At 28.6% G+C, this 24,951-nt stretch overlaps 1 protein-coding gene and 1 long non-coding RNA gene across 3 annotated transcripts in view; one reads left to right on the plus strand and one right to left on the minus strand.

The window, feature by feature from the left end:
- The window catches only part of LOC124357238 (facilitated trehalose transporter Tret1-like), a 28,322-nt gene extending 9,966 nt beyond the window's left edge, over nucleotides 1-18,356 (plus strand). Inside the window, exons 2-7 of the mRNA XM_046808793.1 lie at nucleotides 7,976-8,130; nucleotides 8,984-9,333; nucleotides 13,401-13,676; nucleotides 14,929-15,240; nucleotides 15,411-15,519; nucleotides 17,540-18,356. Coding sequence (XP_046664749.1) covers nucleotides 8,085-8,130; nucleotides 8,984-9,333; nucleotides 13,401-13,676; nucleotides 14,929-15,240; nucleotides 15,411-15,519; nucleotides 17,540-17,874 — 1,428 coding nt within the window. The 5' untranslated portion in view covers nucleotides 7,976-8,084 and the 3' untranslated portion in view covers nucleotides 17,875-18,356. The remainder of the gene's footprint in view (nucleotides 1-7,975; nucleotides 8,131-8,983; nucleotides 9,334-13,400; nucleotides 13,677-14,928; nucleotides 15,241-15,410; nucleotides 15,520-17,539) is intronic.
- LOC124357239 lies at nucleotides 12,648-24,761 on the minus strand. 2 transcript variants are annotated; one of them, XR_006921930.1, is made up of 3 exons: nucleotides 24,474-24,761; nucleotides 17,555-17,796; nucleotides 12,648-15,220 (listed from the first exon to the last, which is right to left on the minus strand). It is a non-coding gene; the product is annotated as an uncharacterized LOC124357239 (long non-coding RNA). The 2 variants fall into 2 exon arrangements; XR_006921929.1 differs by having other exon boundaries at nucleotides 17,555-17,793; nucleotides 24,474-24,759.
- Between the last annotated feature and the right edge of the window lie 190 nt (nucleotides 24,762-24,951).

The following is a 24,951-nucleotide window of genomic DNA, read 5'->3' on the forward strand; positions in this document are numbered from 1 at the left end:
TTAAACATCTGGTATGATTTTATAAAGCTAAACCAAAAGAGTACCTAATGAAACAATGTCAGACAGCACTGCTGAGAGTACTTCTGCCATTTTAATGAAGTTCTACAATGTCTTGAGATTAGACTTACAATTATAAAGTAATTATTATTCATTCGTATATCTACTGATGACTCATGTTATCTCTTATCTCAGTTTCCACAAAAGGATTTGGTTTCATTATACATTAATTATTACTCTACTTACTGGAGGGAACTGGCTCAATCGCTGGCAGTATTCAAATGGATGTGTGTTCAATAGGTCTACAGCTTAAAAGCTTTGGTTTCATTATACATTAATTATTACTCTACTTACTGGAAGGAACTGGCTCAATCGCTGGCAGTATTCAAATGGATGTGTGTTCAATAGGTCTACAGCTTAAAAGCTTTGGTTTCATTATACATTAATTATTACTCTACTTACTGGAGGGAGTTGGCTCAATCGCTGGCAGTATTCAAATGGATGTGTGTTCAATAGGTCTACAGCTTAAAAACTTTGGTTTCTTTATTCTTGTGCAACAATGTTTTACAATTGTTGGTGTTTTATAGAGATTGTTTCAAAGGACAAACGGATACTGTTGACTTTAAAATTTAATTAAAAGCGATTTAAAAGCATATACTTACTTGTAAAGAATAATAGCAAAAATATTAAAGCTGTGTAATTGAATATTTATTGTTATTTTTGAAAACGTACAACATGTTTTTGGTAAGAAGAAACACTTTAGTAAATGTATTATTAAGGACTCGTCACCAGGTTTTGACACAGTTGAATATAGAAGAGAGAGTTTCAGGAAGTCTTGGTGTATTGTTTATTTATAAGTCTTCTAGGACCTACTTTCACAAACAATCCCACCTATACTTCCTAGAGCTGACTTGCTTGGGGTAAATTTCCGTGACTGGTCTCGTACATTAAACTAGGAAAACTGAGACAGTGAACATATATCAGTACAAATAGATTCAGTAAATATAAAATACTCCATCACTTGTTAAATAATTTCAAATTAACAGTTAATTTATATTTTGCTCCATAAAATATTCAAGATAAATTGGACCACATTTGAATACACATATTACCTGTAAGTCTTTAATTATTTTTTGCTTTTTCATACAATAACAACAGTGATCTAAGTTATAAATACTTGAATAAATATTCAAAAACAAGTTTTGTAAAAGTGAAAGTTATGATACTTGGTTTTATAATTTATTTACTCTAATATTGTTAGATGTGTAATTTAACTTTGATACAATTGATTATGCGTGGAAGTAAAATAACTGCAGTGTATGACTTGAAAAATTAATTTTCCTGATTATTTAGTACTTGTATTTTTGGCATAAATGAAAAAAGTAACAATTTAATTAAATACTAAGTAAATATTTTGTTTTACTTGTGCATAAGGTACACAGACAAGTTCAGGTTTTGATTTTTTACACTTACAACCTATAAATAAAATGATTAAATAAACCAACTACAGTTAAAAAGTTTCAATTCTGACAAATTTAAAATACAATTTAATTTAATATTTATGTGCAGTATAACAAATTATAAGTTAATTTCCAGTATGTATACTAAACTCAATAGTTTTAAATTCTAGCAGGAAATAATCTTATTAACAGGATGACTGAAAATTTGAATGTAAAAGTAGTCAATGAACAGCTGTCATAATTTATTGATATTTGATATGCTATTAAATCAATATTATATGCCAATTTATTAAAGGGTATTCATGAAAGTTATATGGTGCATAACCACTATTAAAATATAAACACTTTAAGCAATACAAATTAAATTAAAAGTTAACAAATTTTTACTTGCTCTTTAGAATTTTTGTCGTCTATAAATATTAAATATTATAATTTTAAAATTTCCAACTTTTCAATTTTGTATCAAAAATAAAATGTGTTGATTTTTGGTTTTCTTTAAATTACATTTGCTTTCAGTCATCTCCAATTTTAATTGTTTTTTTTTTTTACCAATGGATGCTAAATGTAGTCAAGTTGTGTATGCCAAAAGTTCTTTATTGTATAGTTTTAAATTCTAGCAGGAAATAATCTTTATTAACAGGATGACTGAAAATTTTAATGTAAAGTAGTTTTAGCCCCGATGTACAGTTGTCATAATTTTATTGATATTTTATATGCTATTAAATCAATATTATATGCCAATTTATTAAAGGATATTCATAAAAGTTATATGGTGCATAACCATTATTAAAATATAAAAAATTTAAAGCAATTTAAATTAAATTACAAGTTAACATATTTCTACTTGCTCTTTAGTATTTTTATCATCTATAAATATTATAATTTTAAAAAATTTTCAATTTTGTATCAAAAATAAAATTGTGTTGATTTTTGGTTTTTCTTTACATTACATTTGCTTTAAGTCATCTCCAATTTTAATTGTGTTTTTTTTACACCAATGGATGTTAAATGTAGTCAAGTTGTGTATGCCAAAAGTTCTTTATTGTATAAGTTTTTAAATTCTAGCAGGAAATAATCTTATTAAACAGGATGACTGAAAATTTGAATGTAAAAGTAGTCAATGAACAGCTGTCATAATTTATTGATATTTGATATGCTATTAAATCAATATTATATGCCATTTATTAAAGGGTATTCATGAAAGTTTATATGGTGCATAACCACTATTAAAATATAAACACTTTAAGCAATACAAATTAAATTAAAAGTTAACAAATTTTTACTTGCTCTTTAGAATTTTTTGTCGTCTATAAATATTAAATATTATAATTTTAAAATTTCCAACTTTTTCAATTTTGTATCAAAAATAAAATGTGTTGATTTTTGGTTTTCTTTAAATTACATTTGCTTTCAGTCATCTCCAATTTTAATTGTTTTTTTTTTTACCAATGGATGCTAAATGTAGTCAAGTTGTGTATGCCAAAAGTTCTTTATTGTATAGTTTTAAATTCTAGCAGGAAATAATCTTATTAACAGGATGACTGAAAATTTTAATGTAAAAGTAGTTTTAGCCGATGTACAGTTGTCATAATTTATTGATATTTTTATATGCTATTAAATCAATATTATATGCCAATTTATTAAAGGATATTCATAAAAGTTATATGGTGCATATAACCATTATTAAAATATAAAAAATTTAAGCAATTTAAATTAATTACAAGTTAACATATTTCTACTTGCTCTTTAGTATTTTTATCATCTATAAATATTATAATTTTAAAATTTTCAATTTTGTATCAAAAATAAAATGTGTTTGATTTTTGGTTTTCTTTACATTACATTTGCTTTAAGTCATCTCCAATTTTAATTGTGTTTTTTTTACCAATGGATGTTAAATGTAGTCAAGTTGTGTATGCCAAAAGTTCTTTATTGTATAGTTTTAAATTCTAGCAGGAAATAATCTTATTAACAGGATGACTGAAATTTGAATGTAAAAGTAGTCAATGAACAGCTGTCATAATTTAATTTATTGATATTTGATATGCTATTAAATCAATATTATATGCCAATTTATTAAAGGGTACTTTCATGAAAGTTATATGGTGCATAACCACTATTTAAAATATAAACACTTTTAAGCAATACAAATTAAATTAAAAGTTAACAAATTTTTACTTGCTCTTTAGAATTTTTGTCGTCTATAAAATATTAAATATTATAATTTTTAAAATTTCCAACTTTTCAATTTTGTATCAAAAATAAAATGTGTTGATTTTTGGTTTTCTTTAAATTACATTTGCTTTCAGTCATCTCCAATTTTAATTGTTTTTTTTTTTACCAATGGATGCTAAATGTAGTCAAGTTGTGTATGCCAAAAGTTCTTTATTGTATAGTTATAAATTCTAGCAGGAAATAATCTTATTAACAGGATGACTGAAAATTTTAATGTAAAAGTAGTTTTAGCCGATGTACAGTTGTCATAATTTATTGATATTTTATATGCTATTAAATCAATATTATATGCCAATTTATTAAAGGATATTCATAAAAGTTATATGGTGCATAACCATTATTAAAATATAAAAAATTTAAGCAATTTAAATTAAATTACAAGTTAACATATTTCTACTTGCTCTTAGTATTTTTATCATCTATAAATATTATAATTTTAAAATTTTCAATTTTGTATCAAAAATAAAATGTGTTGATTTTTTGGTTTTCTTTACATTACATTTGCTTTAAGTCATCTCCAATTTTAATTGTGTTTTTTTTTACCAATGGATGTTAAAATGTAGTCAAGTTGTGTATGCCAAAAGTTTTCTTTATTGTATAGTTTTTAAAATTCTAGCAGGAAATAATCTTATTAACAGATGACTGAAAATTTTAAATGTAAAAGTAGTTTTAGCCGATGTACAGTTGTCATAATTTATTGATATTTTATTATGCTATTAAATCAATATTATATGCCAATTTATTAAAGGATATTCATAAAAGTTATATGGTGCATATAACCATTATTAAAATATAAAAATTTAAGCAATTAAATTAAATTAAAATTACAAGTTAACATATTTCTACTTGCTCTTTAGTATTTTTATCATCTATAAATATTATAATTTTCAAATTTTCAATTTTGTATCAAAAATAAAATGTGTTGATTTTTGGTTTTCTTTAAATTACATTTGCTTTCAGTCATCTCCAATTTTTTAATTGTTTTTTTTTTTACCAATGGATGCTAAATGTAGTCAAGTTGTGTATGCCAAAAGTTCTTTATTGTATAGTTTTTAAATTCTAGCAGGAAATAATCTTATTAACAGGATGACTGAAAATTTTAATGTAAAAGTAGTTTTAGCCGATGTACAGTTGTGTCATAATTTTATTGATATTTTATATGCTATTAAATCAATATTATATGCCAATTTATTAAAGGATATTCATAAAAGTTATATGGTGCATACCATTATTAAAATATAAAAAATTTAAGCAATTTAAATTAAATTACAAGTTTAACATATTTCTACTTGCTCTTTAGTATTTTTTATCATCTATAAATCATTATAATTTTAAAATTTTCAATTTTGTATCAAAAATAAAATGTGTTGATTTTTTTGGTTTTCTTTACATGTACATTTGCTTTAAGTCATCTCCAATTTTAATTGTGTTTTTTTTACCAATGGATGTTAAATGTAGTCAAGTTGTGTATGCCAAAAGTTCTTTATTGTATAGTTTTAAATTCTAGCAGGAAATAATCTTATTAACAGGATGACTGAAAATTTTAATGTAAAAGTAGTTTTAGCCGATGTACAGTTGTCATAATTTATTGATATTTTATATGCTATTAAATCAATATTATATGCCAATTTTATTAAAGGATATTCATAAAAGTTATATGGTGCATAACCCATTATTAAAATATAAAAAATTTAAGCAATTTAAATTAAATTACAAGTTAACATATTTCTACTTGCTCTTTAGTATTTTTATCATCTATAAATATTATAATTTCAAATTTTCAATTTTGTATCAAAAATAAAATGTGTTGATTTTTGGTTTTCTTTAAATTACATTTGCTTTCAGTCATCTCCAATTTTCAATTGTTTTTTTTTTTACCAATGGATGCTAAATGTAGTCAAGTTGTGTATGCCAAAAGTTCTTTATTGTATAGTTTTAAATTCTAGCAGGAAATAATCTTATTAACAGGATGACTGAAAATTTTAATGTAAAAGTAGTTTTAGCCGATGTACAGTTGTCATAATTTATTGATATTTTATATGCTATTAAATCAATATTATATGCCAATTTATTAAAGGATATTCATAAAAGTTATATGGTGCATAACCATTATTAAAATATAAAAAATTTAAGCAATTTAAATTAAATTACAAGTTAACATATTTCTACTTGCTCTTTAGTATTTTTATCATCTATAAATATTATAATTTTAAAATTTTCAATTTTGTATCAAAAATAAAATGTGTTGATTTTTGGTTTTCTTTACATTACATTTGCTTTAAGTCATCTCCAATTTTAATTATTTTTTTTTTTACCAATGGATGTTAAATGTAGTCAAGTTGTGCATGCCAAAAGTTCTTTATTGTAGTAATAAAACTCTCCTTTATATGTTTCATGGCAAATTCAAGGTATTTTAACTCTGAGATTTAAACACATTTTGTTATAAAATTTCAAGTCTGTATTCATTTGATAATAACATGGATTATGAAACCTTCTGGTAATACTCAATTAATTTTGGAATTTGATAATACTAAATATCTTAATTTAGCAATTTAGTAATGCTTAATCTTACAATTTAGTTAGTCAGTAAATAATTGATAAATAGTTAAACAAAGATCTTTCCATTATTTTCCATAGTGTAAATATAACTTTATGTTATACAATCACTTGTATTCACGTTTAGTTGAGACAGAGTGACTATGGGGATTGACAAAACTTAATATCACGCACTGCCCTGAAGATATTGGCATTGAAGTGGAAAACAAAAGAACAGCATTCTTCAATATGCTCCCTGCTGACTTTTGTTAATAGCACATTGCAAAACATCATAGTAATAGCTATACTGCCAGAGCAGTGAGGGTTATAGCGGTCTCAGTTTAGTTGATACGACTTTGCAGGTGATTTGGGAGTGGTTCTTGTGATGTTCAATGTTCTTTCTTTGGATTTACTTGTTATTTCTTTGAATTTCTTCTATAGGTAATTTAGCCATTTCATTTTAGTTACAAATTATCATGTTCAATACAATATTCTGCCCATCCCATTTGGAAGAAGTTAGATTACATTTGCAATCACTATAGGTATTAAACTTTCTAATTTTGAGAGTAAAATGTATTTTTAGGATGTTCATATCAACTCACAAAATGTTGCTATATGGATTTGAAAATAAAGTAATGTTTATTTTTCTCTACAATGTAGATTATCCTTAAATATGAGTGTTATAATTTATTAACAGTATACAGGGTGTTTGAAAAGTATGGGTACGGCTTAATGTTTTAAAAAACCATAGGATATAACAACTTTAAACTTTGCACAGTGTCATATGGCTATGTAAACTATTTTTCCTTGCTATTACCATGACATGCCAACCATGGGGGGGACGGCCCACAGAGGAAAACATGGAAATCTTAAATTGAAGCATGGGTCGAGTGATACCTCATTTGAAAGAGCTCACTTAGTAGAGTTGAGTGCTGCAAACCGCATCATAAAAGGTTTATCCAATCAGAAATGGCGGGTTGTTTTAGGTACACATTGTGAAGTACATTATGCGCTGCCATTTCTGACTGGATCGTCGTATTTCCGATGCGGTTGGCGCCGTTTCACTCTACTAAACCAATGTGTCTTAACTGGCTTTTTTTAATTAGCAAATTATGTCATAAATTTATAACACAATAAATAAAACACAATTAATACCGATGTTTTTTAGTTTACAAAGCTTAACTTGGCTCAGATGTATTTTGTATGTACGTTTAAACAGCTGCTGGGTCAAAATTTTTTAAGAGAATGATTCGCAATATCATCCTAAGAAAAAATTATGTATGAAATTGATTGGAAGAAGTTTAAAAAATGCTTGTACTGCGTTGACACCAATTTCCTTGTCAACAAGTAGTCGGCGTCAACACAGTTATTGCTACTTACACTCCTCCACCACTTTTCCTTAGCTATGATTTTAAATTTTAGATAATGAAAAATACATACAGTATAAAACTAAGAATTATGTACTGAGGAATTAATTTTAATTTTAATTTTTTCAGATAAGTGATTTTCAACCATTTTTTGATAAGCCTTTTAGTGTGTAAATTAATATATATGTTATAGTTTTCAATGCCAACTCATTTTAGATAGTTTGCAAATCAAGCAACTACTTTTGCTTGATACTTTTTGTCAGGTACCAAAATTTTATAAAAATTACATACATTTTTATTATTTTTATCTTGCAAAATATTGGCATGTTATCATAGACTTGTCAATGTTTACTGTATCAGTAAATTGTGTCATTGTTTCAGAGTGATCCAAGGCACTGTGCAGTTAGTTGTATTGAGTTCAGGGCTCAATTTGGACCAACAGAGAAAATACAAACTTGTTACTGTTGTCATACCTGTACAATTATCTATCATGGGCCAACGGAGTAGATTCAACCTTTATCTGGCAGTTATAGCAGGTTAGACCTTATTAGTATGTAGTAAAATATGAATATGCTTAAAAATGTTGTATAATCCAAGATTTATAATCTTAGTTTTCTTTGTCATTAATAATTTTTTTTTTTTTGAAGTAAATCAAAATAAATTATCATTTTTCTGGCCAAAGTTCATTTTAGAACATGTACAACCTTTTTTTGTCAATTATGAACAAAAAATCACTTTTTTACAATCAATGATTATTAATTTTGTAACATGTTTTATTTAGAAAATTTTATTATATCCTCTTTCACCTAAAACTATTTTAATGTAAATTATATCATTACATAAAATATGAAAATATAATTTATTAAGTGTTTCTGTAATGTTATTATTGTAGCTATAAAATAGATAATGAATGTAATTTTCTAACGTTTTTGGGATCTAAGTCCACTCAAAATTACAATTACTTTTATTTCTACATTCACCATATATATAAAAATACACAGTTTGTTTAATTTTGTTTCATAATTTGTTCATACATGTTTTTGTACATACAGTGTACTTAAAATTTAAATATATGAATATAATATAATATATACACTACAATAATAACTACACTTGAATTATTAATATAATTATTGTATCATGGACTATGGAAAGAAAACCCAATCCTACAAGTCATCCTACAAGGAAAAAGGTTTTAGAGTAGGCCAGGTTCCTTCCATTACATTGTTTCATAGTTGCCTGCGAATTTCACTTAATTTCCATTTTGCATCAGAGGAATGAGCATGATTTTTGTTATAATAGTTTAACTATGGTTATTAATTGAATCTATTAAATCAATGATTATATAAAATCGAATGTTTATATCATCTTTATATGATTTTTGTTTAGCCAATGTTGGTGCCTTCTCCCTCGGGAGCCTGTACAATTGGTCCTCCCCTGCTCTCATCAAACTTAGTGCTGAAGATTCCTTCCTGCCAATCAATATAGAACAATCCTCATGGATAGGTTCCCTGATAGGCATAGGGTCTATATTTGGGCCATTCATAGGAGGCTACTTAGTGGACAATATCGGACGCAAGGCTTCCATGATCGTGTCAGTGCTGATAGGCCTGGTGGCCTGGGCCATTGTGTACTTTTCAACCTCAATCTGGCCGATCTATATTTCTCGAGTCATCGGTGGCCTGGGCGGTGGTATCATTTTCACTACAGTTCCTCTTTACGTTGCTGAAGTTGCTGAGGTAAGTGATTTTTTAAACTTAGTAGTGTTAGCTTCAGTATATTTTCTTGTTTGACACAAATTCAAAAATATTTCATAAGTGGGCAAAACCATCAATTGATGATTTGTGGCATTCCAAGCATTAAAAATATGAGTGTTGGAAAAGGAATAGATAGGGGTTTTATTAAAGACATATATTTTGTTACAATTTGAAATACGTAGTGAATAACGCTGTAATATCTATTAGCTGTAGAGTCATTTATACACTTTTCTTAATAAACACTACAAAAAAGTAAAAGGTGGTCTTTTTTAAGTTGATTCAAGAATAGTATGTTGCAGAAATATGTTTTTGATTTGAAAAAATATTAATTCAATGTGATTATTTCCTCTAATATATTTAAACTATGGAAGTAGGTGATTTTTCACTTCTTTCATCCTTATTAGAATGCTCTGTCAAGGCAATGTACCTGTAGTTACAGAATAGTTTTGGAAAAATATTTCTATAGTGAAGAAAATGTGGAGAATTTAAATTAAATAACTAAGTACGAGTATTTTGAACCACTCTCATTAACAAAGCTCATAATCGTTTGGAAACTGTTAAAACTTGAAACTCCTGGTGCTTTGCGATAATGTCCACTCTTATAGTTATAAACTTGTAATGAAGTATTTTGTGCTTATTAAAAATGTAATTTTGACTTTAACTATTAAATTCTGTAATGGATGTGTAAAACAAGACAATTGAAATTACAAAATGTAACATTGACCTTTTATTAATATAATATATAGTTTATTTTCTATAAATAATTAAAGAAAGATCAATTAATTATAAATTAAGTTACATTGACAATTTCTCATCGAAACATTTTACACAGTACAGTACAAAATTATATGGGTTTATTAATGATCTCACACATTCATCTTATGGACATGTTATAACAGCCATAAACTAGGAGTCAGCTTTTATAATTTTAAAGAACTATTCTAAGTTGACTTTTGAAGTTTGTTCCTAAACATAAAAAAATGTTAGGTTTGTCTAAAACTCTTTATACTGTACATTAAACTAGTTGACATATTCGAGATTTCCTAAGTAGAACATTAAGAGACGTAGAGATGTGAGATGTAGAATTATGATAAATAATAATTATATCGGGGTATATAATGGTATATCACTATTGTGAAGACTCCAGCCCCTTGTAATTAACAATTTTGTATGTGTTACAACATTTACAGTACAATTACAATATTGAGGATAAGATAGACATTTTAAATACTTTCATTTTATATTTGTTTATGCTTAATGAATTTTTCAAAGTTCGGTGAATAATTGTTAATTAAAGATCAAATTATTATTGTAATAGATGGTTTCATATGAAAAGAGTGGATAATATGTACTTTTTTTATACAATTACTATTAGTCAAACCTGGTATTTTTACTCATATTGTATAGGTTAAAACTAGTTTTGCCATAGTTAAACAAAGCAAATATGGTATAACATGAAATGCTCCTTTGCTGTCACAACACTGTTTTAAAATGTTAATTCCACCAGTCTCATATTTGCACCCTAGGGTGACCAGATGCAAATTCCTAAAAGGAGGACTTTTGATGGTGAAAAAGTAGGACAATAAAGCAAAAAGGAGGACAGTATTAAATATTCTTATTAAATTTGTGAAAAACATTTATTTATACATTATTTTAAAAACACACATTATAAATAATTAGTACTGTATTGCTTGTAACACAAATAAAAAAAACTGAAATTGGATTTGTTTTGCCATATAAATGGAAATATAAAGGTAACTCATATTATTAAAGTATATATTAATGGGTAAAAGTATTATTTGAGGCTATTATTTTGTATGTGGCATAAGATTGAATGAATCATTGTTAGAGATTTTCCCTTTCAAAATTATAACTGATATGAACCTAAAGATTTAGAATGATATTAAAAATCAATTTTGTGGAATAATTGGAATTAATTCATTGCATTGATTCATTACATTATAAGTAAGCTACAACAGACAAACATAATAAATTATCATTATAAAAGAAAAATATATAATTTATTATAACAAAATTAACCTATATTTTATAATACATAAGTAAGAAATCATGGGGTAGTAGCACCGGTACAGCTGAGCGGATAGAAATAACAGTGAGTCAGTGACACTATAGACAACACTCAACATACAACTGAATGAAATATCAGTTTACATGCCATGCATTACATGTGCGCTGCAGTATCTTTTCATGGTCTTATCTTTGGGACTTCAGAAATAGGAAGAGTTTCTCAACGTGATGCTAATATTTTTGAACACTTAAGCGTTTACAAAAAATCCAGACATTTTACATAATTTTCAAAAGCCAGGAGGACAGAAGGACAAACATTAAAAAGGAGCATATGTGCTCCTAAACCGAACGTCTGTACACCACAGGATTACTTGTTACAATTCTTAACTTATTGTGTGCTTTCTTGTGAAATATTTAAAGCAGTCTTGATTTGTGTTGACATGTTTTATCCCTTTTATACAGGATTGTTTTGTTTTGTCAGGAATTATATTTATGTTCATCAATAATCCTGTAGTAATGCGTCAAATCAAATAAAGCTCTTTATTAAAACTACGAGACCATGTGTTTTAGATTCCGAGAAGTGGAAGGAACACAATTCTTATAGACTAAGGATATAATTAAGATATTTCCTTACAATGTGTCAATGAAAGAAAAATACATTGAGGTTCTTGGTAAAGTAAAATAAACATTTAAAATAAAAATACCCCAAGATTACTGAAACTTGCTAGGTAAAACTGGTTTCTAGGATTTTTGGTACATTACTTTTAAGAGTATATCAAATTTATGATGTAATTGAAGCAGCTATTTGCTGTTGGATATGGTAGTATAGACAGGATTAAAGCCAAGGTTTCAAAGAAAAATGCTAATATATCAAAAGAAATATTACTTTTTTGTCAATATGTGAAATATGCAAACAAAAAGTCCTGAGAAAACGTGGATTTGTATACTAACTAATAATTCACGATGAAATTAATAGCATTGTCAGATAGATCTAACTGACATGAAAAAAGTATTTTTAATTAAAGTTACATCAAAGCCTTTTATACAGTCACAAACATTTTTGAAGATTGTTATTAAGTTTTCTGTGATTTTTCTTCTTTGATCGCATGATAATGTAATGAAATATTATGTGAGATATGATTATAATAAAAATACTGATTTTCTCAAGGTTGAACTATACTAAATGATATTACGTTACTCTCACTGTCTGAATATGAAAAGGAGTGGGGTAGGGAGTAACTAAAGAATATAATGCTGAAGAGAGAAAGTGAGTGAATATGATAAAATATGTTTATTCATCATAGAGATAAAAAGTAATGTTTTTTGGAATATTTCTGTACTAGATACTACATGACAGGCAAATCTAGTTTTGAAAAAATGTCAATATCCCAACTAGATTGGACCAATATATATCAACCAGTTTTGACTAAATTATTTAGTCATAACTAGGCAAATCTAGTTTTGACTGCCTGGCTTGGATAACGTTGTGTTTGAGTTTGGTTAGTGAAACTAGAGAGTTTGGTAAAAACTTGTATTGACTAGTCAAAACTGGTTTTGATCTTGGCCTTTGATTAAACTAAGTTTTGAATGGGCAACAGAAGCTTTGACTGTAACATACAGTACATCCAAGCCTAACTTAATTTACTAATAAGATACACTTGAGCACACCAATATCTAATATTGGCAGTTTGTACTCCTAAAGTTCATTTAATAAAAATTACGGTTTTCTAAAAACTAATTTAAAATATAACTTATGTATTTTCTAAAATAAACTATTCCATTTTTTTATTGCTACCAACTAAAAACAAATTCATGAAACATAGTTACACAAGTATAAATATAGAACAAATTGTAATGTGACCCACATAATAATTAATTCATTAATTCACTTTAATGGGAATAGTCATGCTCTGCAGGATCACATTAACATTCACTGATGTTGTTTATTCTTGATGTTGAAAATTGTAAATCAAAATTATCCTATCCACAAATGATTGAAGATGTTCTCTGTTTACATTCAGGACGATGTGCGCAGTGCTCTTGGATCAACTCTAAACTTCTTCTTCGCTTCTGGATATCTTGTAGAGTACATATTTGGGCCCCTTGTCTCATATTGGGATCTAGTCCTGGTGTCCTGTGTTGCACCTATGTTTTTCTTCCTATTGTGTCCTTTCATCCCCGAATCCCCTTATTACTACATTATGAAGAATGATGTTGAGGGTGCTCATAAGTCACTAAAAACGCTCAGGAAAGGTTGGCAGAAGAAAGACATTGAGCGGGAACTACAAGTTATAAAAGTAAGTTTAATTTACTACTACTAATTTAAAATGGATTAGTCAATCTTTTCTTAATTTTAATAACTAATATAAATGTTTACATGTCATACATATTTAAGTCTAACTTTTATTTAGATATGCATTACACACACTATTGCTCATAACTTATAAAAACAATACAATTTTTTCTTCAGAATTAAAGAAAGAGTGGATTACACAATTTTTGGCTTTAAGTGTATAACATTTTATGTTTATATATTTTAAAACATGTTATTTCACTTTTAATAAATTTAAGATAATTTTTTTAGACATAAAGGTTTTAAAATTTTAATTATTTTTCTCTGACTGTTCATAACATGTATATTAATGTACCAAGTTATACCATCATAATTAAAATAGATACATATTTATTATATATAATAAGGTTCCAAAATATCTCTAAGGTTTTAATTGTTTTAATGTTTACTATAGACTATAACTATACAATATGTTTGGAAGTGTATTGAATTTTCCATTAATAAAATCCATCAAGTGAGTTCCTGAATCTATTCTGAGATTAACATAAATATTATTTCCAATTCAAGGTTAAAATAAATCAATTATACATTTTAACAGCTTATAATACTTTGTAAATATATTCAGAATATTGTATAAATACCTCAGTATTGATTGCAGGTTGTACAAATTAATGACAACTTAATACGAGTAACTGAAATTTTGTGTGCTAATTGTAGTGTATTTAGTGTGATAAATACTAAGTTGGTAATGTACCCATAGCAATATTTAATGTCTGCACCAGTTATGTTGGCAGTATGTATTGTCAGGTGATGTATCATACGATGTAGTCTGATTTAATCCATTTGAATAAAGAATGCTCATAGGCTGCTCTCCTGTGACGTCAAAAAATCAAAAACTCCTGACGTCACAGGAGAGCAGCCTATGAGGATTCTTTATTCGTATGGATTTAATCAGACTACATTGTATGATACATCGCCTGACAATACATACTGCCAACATAACTGGTGCTGACATTAAATATTGCTATGGGTACATTACCAACTTAGTATTTATCACACTAAATACACTACACTAATCAAAGAATGAGGACTGCTTGAGAGTTCTGAGGCAGCTTAATATTAGGGGACCTTCTAACAATTACAAGTCTTTCTAAGCGGTTTCTTCAGATACAGAGGCTCTAGAGCACTGATTTGACTGACTGATGTCCAGATAGCAAATTCTTGAAATATCATTAACAAAAAATCTGTTCAACTAGGTGTCAGTTGAGGAAGCTATGAAAGAGAAAGGTACATTATTGGAGTTGATCAGCACCAGTACCAATCGTAAGGCCTTGATGCTCTCTTGTGGTGCCATGACCTTTCAGCAGATGAGTGGCATCAATGTAGTCCTCTTCTATTCAGAGACGATCTTCAACCAGGCCGGAGATATAGGTCTTTCTGCCAGCAATGCTACTATTGTGGTAGCAGTTATTTTAATAGCCTTTGCTGGTGTTGCCATGCCTCTCACCAAGGCTTATGGGATCAAAAATATGTTGATTGCGTCTGCTTCTGGAATGGTAGTTTTTCAGGTAAGAAAAAGGTTAAAATTATTGTATATACTTATCAATGTACATAAAACAGATACTATACAATATTATACAATTATTTCTCTTCTATTTAGATTTTACATTATATTATAAACTAATAATGTTTATTTTAAATTTATGAAATTCACTAAGGTGTTTAATGCTTATTTCAGACAGTAACTGGTCTCTACTTTTTCCTCCTGTATGAAGGAACTGATTTATCTGCTGTGAAATGGCTGCCAATTTTTAATTTGGTTGGATATGTCATCACATACTCCATTGGTAAGAAAACATATGATTTTTTTTAAGTCAAAATAAGTATTATTTCTTGTAGCAGACACTAATATTGGTAAAAATGCACAATTTTAATTCATTTTTTATAAGTTAGTATGGATTTTCTAACAATAAGAAGTAGTTACTACACTAAAAAAGTTACTTACAAAAATTTACTTTGTGAAGCCATGTGAAGTGAACAATACAACTTACAAGGTGTTAGTACCTTGTTCACACCATGTAAGACAACATCCAATGGCCATAAAAGTTTTTGCATATTTACACACACACACATTTTTTTACACAATTTCATACACATGTGTAGATGGATATACATACAAAATTTAATTTATATTTTATATAAAATAGATCTATAGGTTGTAATTTTGTTTGTGAATTCATCATGGTTTATTCTGTATGGTACTTGACTTATTAAAGTCTTGATAGATATTAAAATTATCTATTCAATTAAAAATTAAAAATTTAGCAATTATTATAGGTTTGATTTTTTAGTCTGAGATTTTGAACTTTCTGATTTTTGAAGATACTACTTCTTCTGGCAAGCTATTGATGTATGTTTATGTACGGGAAAAAACTTTTGTTTCGTGCTACATCGTTCCGTGTCATATCATCCATGTTTATGTTTTAAACATGCTTTCAAAGTATAATGACAACTTGACAGAAACATAAAAAAACCGGTAAATAAATGCGTGATCTGAAATAACAATAATGTGAAGATAATGAAAAATCTGATATGGGCTGATAAGGAAAACGAAACGCTTCTCCAACCTAGTAGTTAGGGTTTTACAATGATTTGTTTTATAACCGTTCGATTAGTTTACTCATACAGTATTATTATTGACGTTAATGTTGTCAGAAATATCGCATTGTCTGGATCCATCCATGCTTCTGCAGACTTTCCTTGGTTATGGAATTCAGGTTAGGTTATTTAAGCTCCAATTTAAAAGCTATCAAAATTTAGAAAATCAATTTATACTCTGCTATTAGTAGCTATGTTGACTTTAACACACTAAAAATCTTCTAAAGCCAAACAATCATAAAGACACTAAAATATATGGTAAAATACAGGTTTGAGTAAATCTACGAACTATTGAATAATTTATTAATGAATCCAACATATAATTGAATAACTTACTACATAATTTACTACATAATAGCAGTATTTAAAGTTCCATCGGATTCTAAATTAAATTTCAGCACGGTTAATACAAATTCCTATTCCAGTTCACCACTAGTTTCGCCCTTACGGGATTTAGAAAAAATATCAAACATAAATTGATCTTTTCTAGCTACCAAAGCTGTGGTTTAATTTAATCATGGAAGAAAATGAGTCTTTCTGCTGATTATAATCATAATTTTTACTCGATTACATTGGACCTTACCTTATATTTACTTAAAAAATAAATTACGTAAAAACAGATTTTAATAAAAATTTTACTGAAGAAATGTCAAAACCATTAATTTACTTTTTATGAGATAAATTAAATTTAACAATGTCAAACAATAAAAAGTAAGTACAATAAGATATAAAACAACAATATATGCTGTGTTTACAAGATATTTAGCAATATTTTATTCCAGAATTTGTATTTTTTATTTCAGTTATCATAAACCCATAATTTTATTTAGGAATATAATGACAATGAAAATGAAGTAATTATTTCGGAAATACACGATTGTAGTGTAAATTATACTCATCAAATTATAGAAACTAATATAAAGGATAATAATAAAAATTATAAATATTTACCGCTTTAATATTTAGAAGTCACTGATGTAAAAAACATTACAAAAATATATATAAAATTATTGGAAAATATAACACTTTTTTATGTTAAAAAAATTCAGTATCTCATATTATTTAAAAAAATATACAATAATAACCATTTAATAATTAGCAAACACACTTTTTCAAGATATATATTGACATTAGTCACTTCTGCTGGTCAGTCCTGCGACTGCCTTTCTTTATTTCTGAACATTTTAAAAAGTGATCACTCATTTGCAGGGTATGGACCATTACCTTGTGCTGTCAAAGGAGAAGTGTTTCCGCCGAATGTTAAAGGTGCGTCATCGGCAGTAACTGTGGGATACAGCTGGGGCCTCAGCTTTGTCATCACTAAACTCTTCCCTTATATCAATGAGATATGTGGCATGTACACAGTCTTCTGGATATTCTCTGTCAGTTGTTTCCTGGCTGTCCTGTTCTCCGTCTACATTATGATTGACACCCGTGACATGAGCCTGCAGGATATTCAGGATCTGCTGAACAACCAGAACAAGTCACTATCCCGGCCCTCCACCACTCCAAGGCCATTACAAGAAGTCACAACCATCACGTAACATCACTCCTCCTTCTTGACTAAATTGTCAAAAAAACAGTGCTTTGATGATCAGGTTGTAATTTTACAGTCAAGAATTCATCATAATTTACTAATGATACATTTACACTCCTGACAAGAGGAACGACTTAAGCAGAAAAAACACAGGAGTCTAATCTTTTCAATGAATTCTTACAGCTCCCAACTAAAGATTTCCAAACTCTACATAACCAGAGCTGATGTTTGTTTAATGTTAGGACACTCTTACTTTCTGCTTGTCGTTCCTGTTGTCAGGAGTGTAAACGTATCATTAGTAAATTATGATGAATTCTTAACTCTAAAATTATTAAGAGATCATCAAAGCACTGTTAATTCAGCTCAAAGAGTAAGTTTTGTTCACTGAACTACTTAAACATTCTGTATACTTCTACAACAAACGAATGCAAAGAATGTAGTAATTAATGAAGAATGAATAGCTTATTAAGTAAATTTAACAATAAAAACAATAAATAGTAATTATAATACAGTTTTTAAAGAAGTAGAACAGTTGCTTTTAGTTTTTACTGAAACATTTTTTGATTGCATTTGTTTTGCAATCTTAAAAAACAAAATACCTATTTTTTATAAGATGACAAAACAAATGCAATCAATGAATGTTTTAGTAAAAATTCAAAGCAACTGTTCTACTTCTTTTAAAACTGTATTATAATTACTATTTATTGCATTTATTGTTAAATTTAATTAATAAGCTATTCATTCTTCATTCATTACTACATTCTTTGCATTCGTTTGTTGTAGAAGTATACAGATTGTTTAAGTAGTTCAGTGAACAAAACTTACTCGTATGTTTACTTTCTTTTTAACTCTCTTCATTTTTACTATGATTCCCATCTTCATTATTTACTACAAAGCCAAAGCCAACATGAGTCATATTCATACATTTATCATATCATACACCAGTGGTGTACCTAGGACTGGACTTTGGGAGAATGAATCAGATGGAGGAGTACATCACTCCAGGGGTTGTAATAGATCTGAATAATTCTAAATTTGAATGAATTTGGCCTAATTCAAAGTAAAACACTTAACTGCCATATTTAAAATAAGTTGGATTGTTGTTATACGAATTCTTTTTTATTTTAAAGTAGGTACTTGGGAAAGTTCTATTCCTCTCATCCCCCATAATTATGCCACTACCATAAACTATTCATCCTCGCACAGATCATGTTATACAAATAATAGTTTTACCGCATGAAAAATCTTACAAACCAATAAGGTGATATCAACAAATAACAACTGTATTATCACACTCAAATTAAGTCTGGAATTCTAAGAAACAGGCAAATCCAAGCGTGTAATATTATTCTCTCAAAATCTTGAAAATCTAAATGATTTGTAAAAATATGCAAAATAATTACAGTGAAAGGTAGATCTCTAAAAATCATCGGAAGATTTAGTTATTGGAATTAAATTTTATCATGAACTTACATTCACTTAGGTGAATAAAACTGGTGGAAAAAGATATCCATAGTATATTGTCAGCAGGTAGTATTATAGGTGAATATAACTACGCAAGACTTTAAAAGATTAAGGACTCTATCTCCCCAAAGATAATCCTAATTGACGTGTATATTATTTTCGAACATTGATAGATAATTTATGGGTACGTAGTATATATTTTTTTAACTACAAAGTTTATGAAGTGTTTTTAAAGTATTAGTGACCATAAAATTTTAACTATAAAACTTTTTGTGGCAAACCGACAGGAATTTGAGCACTTAATTTGATTCAGACAGTGAAAGGTTAACTGCCAGACTATTATACACCAGACAGAAGCAAAAGTTGAGCTAATTCTAATCAGCTGATTGCATGTTTACCGACTATATTGTCAGATGAGAGTAAATCTGATAATTGACTGATAACCCAATACTTGATAATCAGCCAGTATCATATACAGGGTGGCGCAGAGAAACGGGAAATTTTGAAATATTCATATTAAACCGATGAATTGTACAACAAAGTTTTTAATGCTTAAAATGTGCTAGGTAAAAGTGGAAATTACATGAGAAATATTGGAAATAACAATAAACTCAAAGTCAATTTTTAAAAACAACATCAGTTAAGTGCTGCCCAATGCGCCTAAAACATTCATTCAATCGATTTTGAAAACTTATCATTGTGCGACGCAATGTGTTCTCTGGGATGTTGGCGACGTGTTCTTCAATCTGAGTCTTGAGCTCAAGAAGATTTCTTGGTCTAGTCTGGTACACAACGCTCTTTATATGTCCCCATAGAAAGTAGTCGCGTACTGAGAGGTCTGGAGACCGTGGCGGCCAAATGGCGTTAGCGTTCCTTTAAATTATGCGCTCCCCAACAAACGCCACAGTGCTGCCATTGACAGATTGGCAGTGTGTGAGGTGGCTCCATCCTGTTGAAACGAGGTTTGCTGAATTTCAATATCTGGAAAAGCATGAAGCCGTGGAACAGAAAATGGCCCAAGCATATGATTGTAACGTTCAGATGTGACAGTTACAGTGGAACCATTACCACCCTCAAAGAAGTAAGGTCCAATTATCCCTCGACAAGACACTGCACACCATAAAATAACTTTAAACCTGTGTAACGGACGTTGATAAAGTTCACTGGGATTTCAGCGAGCTCAGTAACGCATGTTCTGCTTTAATGACATGCCCATTTAAATCAAAGTGGGCCTCATCAGACATCCAAAGATTTTCGAGGGAATTTACGTCCTCAATGATTTTAGTCAGTGCCGTTCACAAAAGTGTAAGTGTAACTCACCGGCATTTGGTTTTAGAGCTTGAACAATCTGAAGCTTGTAAGGATAAAACTGCAGGCCGTGGAATATTCTTTGCACACTCTGACGCTCAAGTCGCAATGATGAGGCGATTTTTCGTACATAACGACGTGGACTCTTTTCCACTGCGACTCGCACTGCATCAACATTTTCTGGGGTTCGAACAGTCACTATACGCCCAGAAGGCTTTTTCTTTAAGGCCGTACCAGTCTCTTCAATATTCCAAACCCACGATGATATGGCTTGTGAAGAAGGAACTCGACTGCGGATAGGAATCTAATAATGGCGTCGGAACACTCGTTGTGCAGCTGTTACACTGTCGCCATTTTTGTAATACGCTCTCACGGCAACGGCATGCTCCGCACCACTCCACTGCTTCCATCTCAACTAAATGACCGTTACTACTTGGCATCATGACTTCCGTCCCCCACTCCTACGAGACTTACAGGTGTACTAACAACAACTTCAAAATTTCCCGTTTCTATGCGCCACCCTGTATAGCTCACTGGGTAAATAAATACTGGGAGTATATATTGTTTTTAACTACGCACCCATTATGATTCAATGTTCGAAAATACTATAAACATCAATTAAGATTATCTTTGGGAAGATAGAGCTTTTAATCTTAAGTCTTGTGTAGTCATATTCACCTATAATACTACCTGCTAACAATATACTATGGATATCTAACAAAATTATTGTTCCTTCCTAATGATGTATACTGTATTTGTAATTATAGGTTCAAAATTATATAGAAAGAACTACACCATACTAAAAAACACTTTTTAAACAAGAACCTACTTACAAATGCCTACGTTATTCTGAATCTCATGATCAGTTTGAAATATTGTATTTATTTGTTATGCTTGTGTAACAACATTTAATGAATAATTTACTTAATTGGCTCTTTAATTTATTTTAATAACAGTCTAAATTATTTTAACATATTTTTATGAGAATAATATGATTTCATAATGTATCAAACTATTATTTGTATATGTATAATTTATAATTAGTTTTAAAGCTTATATTAATGTTTCTCATGAAATGGTATATTTTTAGAGCTAACACTTTTTACTAACTTTATTGTTTTTAGTCACTGATTAGTTATTAAAGCGATATAAAATATATTTATAATTATAATTCTAAGTTAAATTACAATAGGAATAATTATAAGATATTACTCAGGGTTTTTAAATAAAATTTAATGTAATGCAGTTGTTGATAAAAGATTATTTAATATTTTACTGTAACTGATATTTTGTATTGTTTTACCATAATTAATTTAATTTTTAACATATATTTATTTTTATTAAAAGACATGTTTTATATTTTTAATATATTAATATCAATAAATACTTTACAGATTACAACAAAAAATCTATTAACCTTCCTGCGTATTCAAGTCCACATTAAGTAAATAAATAAAGTAACCATTTGTAATAAAACATTTTCAGCACCCTTATGCTTACTTTGTTTGAACTAGGCATTTATCCTCCTCTGTTATATTACTGAATTTTAAAGTTTCATCTAAATTGTTCACATCTTATGGTCTTTTCCATTATGTGAACTACTAATACTCTTCATTTTAATGGGTTATTTGTCACTTCTAAATTGAAACATTTGTAATTTCATGATTCTGGTTTTATATTGTGTTAGAAACACTGCTGACATTTCATCAGGGTAAGATTTTATATATTATACATATACAATCATATATGTATAATATAATTATAAGTTGTCATCGACATATATAATTGAGTGATTGAAGGCCTCTTTAGTATCTAGTAAGATCTTTGATATATAGCAGGAATAGCACTGAACCCTGAGGAATGCAAGGGAATATGTTAAATGCTAATAATGTTAACATTGTAAGTTTGGGCCGTCAGAGAGTATTATTATTATTGACGTGACAATGTCTTATAATTCAATGGAGCCGGCTGCACGCACCAAAAAACATGACGTCATGCGGCGTTACCTCGCTCTGAGGCGTTCCATTTAAGGCTTGAAGTGCAAGCGAAAGCGCGGAACATCTGTCTCTCCCCTACTTGTCCGCGTGGACAGCTGCTATCCAATAATACATTTACATGTTTTCGTCAAGTATGAAGTGCAATGAAAAGTGAATGTGGTGTAAATTGTTTATAGCAACAATAATTGCGGCGATAAAGGTAATGATTCTTTTGATATTTAATATATGTGCAGTGATATATTGTCAAATATTCGTGCTTTCATTATTAAAATAAATAGCATCGGTCAGCTAGAGCAGTGATTGCAGGTTATGCTATAATTGACAAAACTATAACAATAAGTTAACAGAACTATTTCACGATGAGTAAAAAATTTAATGGCTTTCCTATTCGATCTAAATAATTATTGAGCGTAGCTATGATTTCAAAAAATTAAAACATAAATGTTAAATCTTTCACATATCATAACAAAGTGTCTGAAATGACAGGTTGGAACAGCCAGCTGTCAAAGGGAACAATTTTCTCCTATATCAAACACATTGAGGCGGGCTTTTTAAAAGCTAGAGTTAAAAAAATTTTAATGATGTTTCCAAATTTTAAATTTAAGATTTATGAACAATAATTTAATCACAGTTTATTCTTATAATAAATTATTCAAAATTATAATTTTTTTACAACAAATTACAATTAAATTTGCAAAAATGATTAAGTAACTTTTCCTACTTTTCCTGTCATCGTCCTATTCTCAACAGAATAACACAAATTGTAAAAAGTATCACACATGTTTAAAAGTTGTAAATAAAATTTGTAAAGCAATTGCTCAACGCACATTCATACTTGTAAAAACTATGTACATTGTAAAAAAAAATTGTATTTATCCGTACAAATACTTGATCAATTCCATTGTGATTTCCATTTACCTTCTTCTCTATATCTATACAAAATATCTATCAAACAAATAAAATTAAAATTTTCTTTTGAAAAATGCAATTATTCCATCAGTATTTTCTTATGACGCTGTCACGTTCAACTATCGTCAATAAACCAACTTTACAGACAACCGGTTTCTATTTTATGCTCTAAACAAACGGCTGTAACAGAAACGTATATTTACCCTTATGGACACCGCCAGATAACAGAAACGAATTTCAAGAAAATGATGGCTATATCTTAAGAATTAAAAGACATATCCTCCACCTTCTACCTAGAATTTATACATTCTAATATTGGCTTTCAGGGTACATATCTTTTACATATACATTATATATATTTTACTTGAAAATATAGGCGTGTATTTTTATTACTTAAATAATAAATGTATTTTACATTTAAATGGTTTTAAATTTCAAACCATGTCATCGTTGTTAAAAATATTGGGATATACATTGACATTAACTTTTATGGAGTACCTATATATGTACTGTGTCTACAACCACACACATTTTGAGCCATGAATTGGTAAATGTGTGTTTTTTACTGCCGCTGAGCGGTTGACGTCCACTACATGCATTGCGCATAGACGCGGCAGATGCTCGATGATGAACAAATGTAGACATACACAATACTTCAAGTTAAATATTATTTACAAAGCACGATATTTCATTATTTTGTTTGTGTAATTTTGGGTTTTTATACACAAAGTGTGACAGAACTCAATTGATTGTGTTTGGTCACAGTTGTATAGTGAAAGTGACTGTTGACTGTTTTTTCAATTGTATATTAATAGTAAATAAACTGACAACACAAAATCTATTAACCACATTTGCATAAATATATAGTGTTTAAGTTTTTAGAACTGTTTTTAATTATAAACTTAGTAGTAAGTAAAATGCAACTTACATTTTGTAGGAGATGAAACCACATGTTTATTGCATTGTTTCTTAACTATGATTTAAATGTTTTTGTGAGTAAATGCAGCTTTGGATTTTCTTTGAACACTCATTCTATGTGATAAAAAGTAAAAAGATTTAAAAAGTTAAAAAGTAAAAAGATTTAAAAAGTTTTTAAAGTATTAGTGACAATAAAATCTTAACTATAAAAAGTTTTGTGGCAAACTGACAGGAAATTGAGCACTTAATTTTGAATCAGGCAGTGACAGGTTAACTGGCAGACTACTATACACCAGACAGAAGCAAAAGTTGAATTAATTCTAATCAGCTGATTGCATGTTTAACAACTATATTGTCAGATAAGGGTAAATCTGATAACCCAATACTTGATAATCAGCCAGTATCATATATCTGAGATAGCTCGCTAGGTAAAACTTCTGCCTGAGGGTTGCTGGATCAAGTCCAAGTGGAGTCTTATACTTTTTGCT

The sequence above is a fragment of the Homalodisca vitripennis genome, chromosome 3 (genome assembly GCF_021130785.1).
Source record: "Homalodisca vitripennis isolate AUS2020 chromosome 3, UT_GWSS_2.1, whole genome shotgun sequence".
In the NCBI taxonomy this organism is placed as follows: Eukaryota; Metazoa; Arthropoda; class Insecta; order Hemiptera; family Cicadellidae; genus Homalodisca; species Homalodisca vitripennis.